At 37.3% G+C, this 6,398-nt stretch overlaps 1 protein-coding gene across 1 annotated transcript; it reads right to left on the reverse strand.

The window, feature by feature from the left end:
• Positions 1–6: 6 nt before the first annotated feature.
• Positions 7–6,141, reverse strand: LOC106943839 (gastrula zinc finger protein XlCGF57.1-like). The gene is made up of 2 exons (XM_015027126.1): positions 5,307–6,141; positions 7–2,694 (listed from the first exon to the last, which is right to left on the reverse strand). The coding sequence occupies exons 1-2, from the start codon at positions 5,473–5,475 to the stop codon at positions 995–997; spliced, it is 1,869 nt and encodes a 622-aa protein (XP_014882612.1). The 5' UTR covers positions 5,476–6,141; the 3' UTR covers positions 7–994.
• Positions 6,142–6,398: the final 257 nt, after the last annotated feature.

Genomic DNA, 6,398 nt, shown 5'->3' on the forward strand with positions numbered 1-6,398 from the left:
ATATCTATTTTTTTCTAGGAAAGAAAATATTGATATATATCGCAAAATCGATATTATTACACAGCCCTATTAATTTGTGACTTTTCCAGCACATGCAGTAGCAGCTAACATGCATCCATTTCTCAGAACCATTGAAATAAAAGAAATAAGTACAAAGGATAAACACACAATAAAGTCTCAAAAACTTTACAATTCTAAATCTGAAAGCATTCAAAACTATTTCTCCTTCAAGAGACTATTAATATCTCCTTCACTCTCATTAAAAAATACAAATGAAAACATAAATTGCAAGAATAAAGTAAATGTTAAAGTATTTCAGCTAAATATCTGATTTGAAAAGCTGTTTAAGCAAAGTTGCTACATTTAAAAAAGCAATCCAGTTATAATTACTCCACTTCCAAACAGCAAGTTACTGAGAATCTTGGTACTTGAAGTTCACATTATGCCATAAAACTTGCATGAGTTCTCATGTGAATGGCTAAATTTCTTTTGAGCAAAACTTTTTCTACAGTACCCTCAAGAGAAAGGCTTCTCAGCCATGTTAATCCCCATGGTAACCATATCTGGTAACCATATTATCACTACATCTGACCAGTCTGATACTAACTGATGTATAGTCTTGGCTTCTATTCTTCTCCTGACCGTTATATACATACCTTTGGGGCAGGCCAATTTGTCCCCATTAACTGGTTAATTTAATTTCAGACTAAATAAAGGGAACAAATATACATAACCGTATCCATTCAGTGAACTTTAACAACCTTAGACTTTTGGAAAAACATTATTATTGGCACCCACAATTAATGTTAACAGTGCACCTGTCACTCTTAATATGGCTCTTTTAAATGTCCACTCTTTTAAACAAATATATTATAAATGGACACACACTTATTGAGAGGCTTCTTTCCAGTGTAATGGTTCCTGCATGTGGAACGGTTTCCCAGAGAACCAGAAAATGCTGACGTCTTCAAGAGCTGGCTCAACACCCGACTTTTTAACCATTTCCTGGATCACTTTGAAGTGCTGAAGGATCCTTTATGAATAACATTGATTGACTGATTGATTGATTGATGTGATGAAGTAAACTGGATTTACACACAGAACATTTTCCACAGGTTCCACAAGAGAAAGGCTCCTCACCGGTGTGAACTCTCATGTGAGCAGTTAAATTTATTTTATGAGCGAAACTTGTTCCACAGGTCTCACAAGTGAAAGGCTTCTCACCTGTGTGAATTCTCATGTGATTAACTAAGTGTGAATTGTACACAAAACTTTTTCCACAGGTCATACATGACAAACTCTTTGCACATGTGTGCAATGTCATGTGAGCAGTTAGACTTTTTTTATGAGCAAAACCTTTTCCACATGTTCCACAGGACAAAGGCTTCTCACCTGTGTGAATTCTCATGTGACTGACTAAGTTTGATTCATACACAAAATCTTTCCCACAGGTCCCACAAGAGAAAGGCTTCTTACCAGTGTGAAATCTCATGTGAACAGTCAACTTTTCTTTATCAGTGAAACTTTTTCTACAGGTCCCACACGAGAAAGAATTCTCACTTGTATGAGTCTTCATGTGAGAATTTAAAGAGTTTTTTCGAGCAAAATTTTTTCCGCATGTCCCACATGAGAAAGGCTTCTCACCTGTGTGAATTCTCATGTGACTGTCTAAGTCGGGTTTCCTTCGGAAACATTTTTTACAGGTCCCACATGAGAAAGGCTTCTCATTTGTGTGAATTCCCATGTGATTAACTAAGTGAGATTTAGACACAAAATTTCTTCCACAGGTCCCACATGAGAAAATCTTCTCACCCGTGTGAAATCTCATGTGAACAGTTAAATTTCTTTTATGACTGAAACCTTTTCCACACGTTCCACAGGAGAAAGGCTTCTTAGCTATGTGAATCATCATGTGTTCAAGTAACAGAGATTTACAGAGAAAACCTTTTCCACAGGTTGTGCATGTGTAAGGCTTATCACCTGAGTGAATTCTCATATGAACTTTTAAAGTGTCTTTGTGATAGAAACTTTTTCCACAAGCTGCACATGTGAACGGTTTTTCCCCTGTGTGAATTCTCATGTGATAAATTAAACGACTCTTGCAAGGATAACTTTTTCCACAGGTTGAACATGTGAAAGGTTTCTTGTGATTTCTCATGTGTGACGTCAAGGAAATACTTTGAGAAAAGGTTTTATCACAAAATTTACAAGAATATAGTTTTTGGTTTGGGTGAGCTTTCTTGTGTGTATTCTGTTTTGAAGTCTCAGTTTTGCCTTTCTGCTGTTTGTTCAGGAAAATATCATCAGTCTTCTGTTTCAGCACAAGATGCTCTTCATCCTGACTGATGCCGAGTTGCTTCTCTTCCTCTTTGAACTGTTGAGGTTGTGGTTCCTCTTGCTCCAGTTTTATCTGCAGAGGTTCTGGTTCCTCTTGTTCCTGTTTTATCTGCAGAGGTTCTGGTTCCTCTTGTTCCTGTTTTATCTGCAGAGGTTCTGGTTCCTCTTGTTCCTGTTTTATCTGTAGAGGTTCTGATTCTTCTTGCTCATGTTTCATATTAATAGGTTCTGGTTCGTCTTGCTCCCGTTTTATCCTCAGAGGTTCTGGTTCCTCTTCATCTAAAGTGGAGTTCTCTTCCTGGTTGCTGGGCTCATTCAGAACCTCCTCCTCTTTACACAGACGGCCCTGTGGGAGATCTGGACAAAAAGACAGAACAAAAACTTTTAAATGTGAGTCAAACAACAAACCCTTACCTGCCATTTGGTTATTCTAATATTACAAACTCAACAAATGTTGTTTTTCCGATTAGAAGAAAACTAGACATTAGTCAAAAGGTAATCCTACGGACTTCCGGGTGAGCAAGCTAGATAGTGATCGCTTAACCTAGAGTCTCCTTGGCTAAAAAGTTTCCAACCTCTATGTACAAACAGAATATACATCAAATTGAGCTTTTAGACAAAATGCCTACAAAAACTCAAAACTGCTTTGCCATTTTTATTCTTTATACTGGCAGACTAAGAGATTATACTCCCTGTTGGTGCTGAAACGGTAGCATGACTACATTGAAGGAAGGTGGGTTTTGAGAGAAAAGAAAATAAAGTTCCAGACACTATACTCATCATATGCATCTACAACTCTGCAGAAGAAATGACAAAGGATATGGAGATTCAAAGATTTGCAGGCTGTAATCAACACTTATAAAACTTGGGCTGACAATAATCAAAAGTCATCTGTGGATCAAGCTGTGACAGACGGAGAAGTGGATTTCAACTAAAGCAGAGGATGGACGTAAGAAGAAACTGGACATTTAGTCAAGAGAATGACATGCAAAGTCATGAAGGACAACAACTTTGATCAATTAAACGGAAATTAGATGAATTTATCTGGGGGAGACTGGCGACCTGCCCAGGGTGACCCCATCTCTCGCCCGAAATGTCTCACTGAAGAAAGGCACCAGCACCACTGTTGACCCCACTAGGGCCAAGGGGGTGAGAGAGTGAGACAGAGAGAGAGAGGGCAAGAGAAAAAGCAAGAAAGAGAGGGAGGGAGGGATGGACGGACAGATGGATGGATGTCATGTCTCTCTGATGTGATTTCAACCTGGGGCAACAAAACTGAATGGGAAACGGATTGCTACAATCAGGTAACTCCAACAGAGGGCCCTCCAAAAACAATGGATGTCTGATGGTTTGCCCTAAGTCACTCTCACTAACTGTCCCACCCAGCGTTTCATTTGAACTGGATTCCTGTACTGGATCTGGGAACTCTCTGATTTTGACACAATGCTCGTCCTACAGGAAGCAAGAAATAGCAGTGAAAAATGTCTGTTTTCTGCCACTGGGGGTGAAGCAAATGCAAGGAACACAATAGCGACAAAGCATGAACTATTTTCAGCAGGGTACACATGGAAATCTGGACAGAGTGAATGAGCAGAAAGCGTTCTTCAACAGATTCAGTTCAGCTCACCATCCTCCTCTCATCCCACCAGCCTTTGAACTGCAGCTTTTCTGTCAAACTGCAGATGTTTTATCTTCTACTTCAGGCAAAACTAGTTTTTCAAATCAGTTCCTTGCCAACAAAAAAAATACTTTCCAAAACTTTCCAAACCGAGCCTGATGTCAGTTGCTCAAATCAAAACTAATAATAAAAAAACAGCAAAACATCTGACAATTGCAAGGAATATTTTTGTAATCTTTTAGTGTGAAATAATTACATTCATGTTTTAGCAGTCTATGCAACACAGATTTGGAGAAATGATCTCAATCCTAAAATCTGTCTCGAGTTTTCATACCTTTTATTAAGTTTTCACAAATCCCAAACTGTAATTTACACAATATTTTATAATTACAGAATTATCTAGGTTGTGTATAGAGTTGAGTTTATGAAAACTGGAGAAATAAAAATCACAAATCAAACTGTGTTTTAGGTCATCTGTGACTAATTTAGAATAATTCAGTCCAGGTCTGAGTTGTCAAAAGATGCTTTGCCCCTTTTTCTTACATCACAACCCCATAATCTTTATTCCAGGTTAGACCAGACCCAATTGTATTTGTTTATCCAACCCTTAGAAATAGAGATTAGTGCCTATAAGAAATTTTAATGCTAAATAATGGGATTCCAGTTTGCACACCTTAAGTTTGAACCAAGTGAAGACAAAGACAGATGTTCTACTGATAACATTTTTATGATTTAAAGCACTGCTGAACTATGCCATAGAAATTACCTTTGACTATGAGTGGCTCAATCGGCATTAGCTACTACAAGTGTGTGTGCAAAGCAAAATAAAGATGAATCTAAACAACACATGTTCATGCAGGATCAACCTGATTTACTTAGGTTGCACGTTATTCGATGAAGGTTTCACGAGGTTTGTTTATAAACTACTTGTCTAAGGATAAAAATCATCCGAGTTTTTAACTCAATATCAATCTACCAACAAGTAATAGACTTAGCGCTATAGTTACATGATAGAAAAAGAAAATGCAACCTATAACTTATAGAAAAACCTAACAAACCATCTTGAACCAGTATATTTTTTAACTTGTGGACTTTTTGCCACCTTCACCTCCATATATTAGAGTTTATAATATCTAAACTCTAATTTAGATATTATATGCTGAATAGTAAATAGTCAAGGTAGCAGTTAATCATTGTCATTATCAAGTATTTAATTAATTTCCAGATGGAACGGATTTGTTAATCCTAAAACTTTTTAGTTTGAGTTCAGCGTCACCCCAAACATTTGTCCTTACCTGTCTCCGACTCTCTTTAAACTGTTTCATTAGTAAAAGGTGAAGGTTTTTCGTACCTGTCCGGTTTAAGATGATCTTCGGTATCCGGGTAAAATCCATCATTCTGCGCTGATCCTCCATCTCTTCCTCGATCTTGACGTTGATTTCTTTCAACTCTGTGAATGTTTCTTCAACAGGAGTTTCCTGCTCGTTGATAAACTCTCTCTGAGACTGAACTGAAGACATTTTTACTGCAAATATTTACCCAAAACACCAAATCCGTCTTCGAATTACCTTCTAACAAAAGAAAGCTAAGCTACCGTGTGCGTCGTGTAATTCCGTGTGTTTCACTGTGGCTGTACTGAAGAAACTGTAAACGATTTACAAGTTCCGCTTTGAATTTTCGTTGAGTCTTCTCTTTTTATTGTAAGTTATTTTAAACAAATTACACTATTTTGGAATTGAGTTCCTAAAATAAGTAAAAATTTAAATAATACTTTAATTTACGAACTATAAATGTATATTAAAAGGTGACTCGCAGCGGATCTTATATATCGTTCGCAGTTTATTCAGGACAGTCACAGTGAAACACGCGGAAGACGTAAACAGAGCACACAGGATATAGTTAGCTTGTCTTCTGTTAGACGGTTGTTTGAAGACGGGTTTGAGGTTTAGCTAAATATTTGAGTATCTGCAGTGAAAATGTCTTTAATTCAGTCTCAGAGAGAGTTTATCAACGAGCAGGTAACTCCTGCTGAAGAAACATTAATAGAGTTAAAAGAAATAAAAGTCAAGATCGAGGAAAAGATGGACGATCATCGCAGACTGATGGATTTTACCCGGATACCGAAGATAATCTTACACCGGATAGGTACGAAACACCCTTAAATTTTACTTAGGAGAGTTAAAAACAGGTTAAAGACAGCTAGAGACAATATATGAATTTTTTTGGGCCGACACTGAACTCAAACTAAAAGACTCAGCAAAATCAAACCAGTTCCTGCCGGAAATACATAAATAAATGAATAACAAATACTTAGAATGATGAACTCTGACCTCGACTATTCGCTATTCATTATGTAATATCAAAATTACAGTTTGTGTTCCGTGACTCCCTCTTCTTTACTTCACCAGTTTAGGAAAGTACTGGTTAAAGTTTGTTCTTGGAA

The sequence above is a fragment of the Poecilia latipinna genome, unplaced genomic scaffold (assembly GCF_001443285.1).
Source record: "Poecilia latipinna isolate Pla-1442-1.1 unplaced genomic scaffold, P_latipinna-1.0 Scaffold6180, whole genome shotgun sequence".
Classification (NCBI taxonomy): Eukaryota; Metazoa; Chordata; class Actinopteri; order Cyprinodontiformes; family Poeciliidae; genus Poecilia; species Poecilia latipinna.

Coding starts and splice junctions, on each gene's coding strand:
- LOC106943839 (XM_015027126.1), bottom strand. CDS start 5,475: ATGTCTTCAGTTCAGTCTCAGAGAGAGTTTATCAACGAGCAGGAAACT. Junction 2,695..5,306: donor GATCATCTTAAACCGGACAG/GTACGAAAAACC, acceptor CTTTTTGTCCAG/ATCTCCCACAGGGCCGTCTG.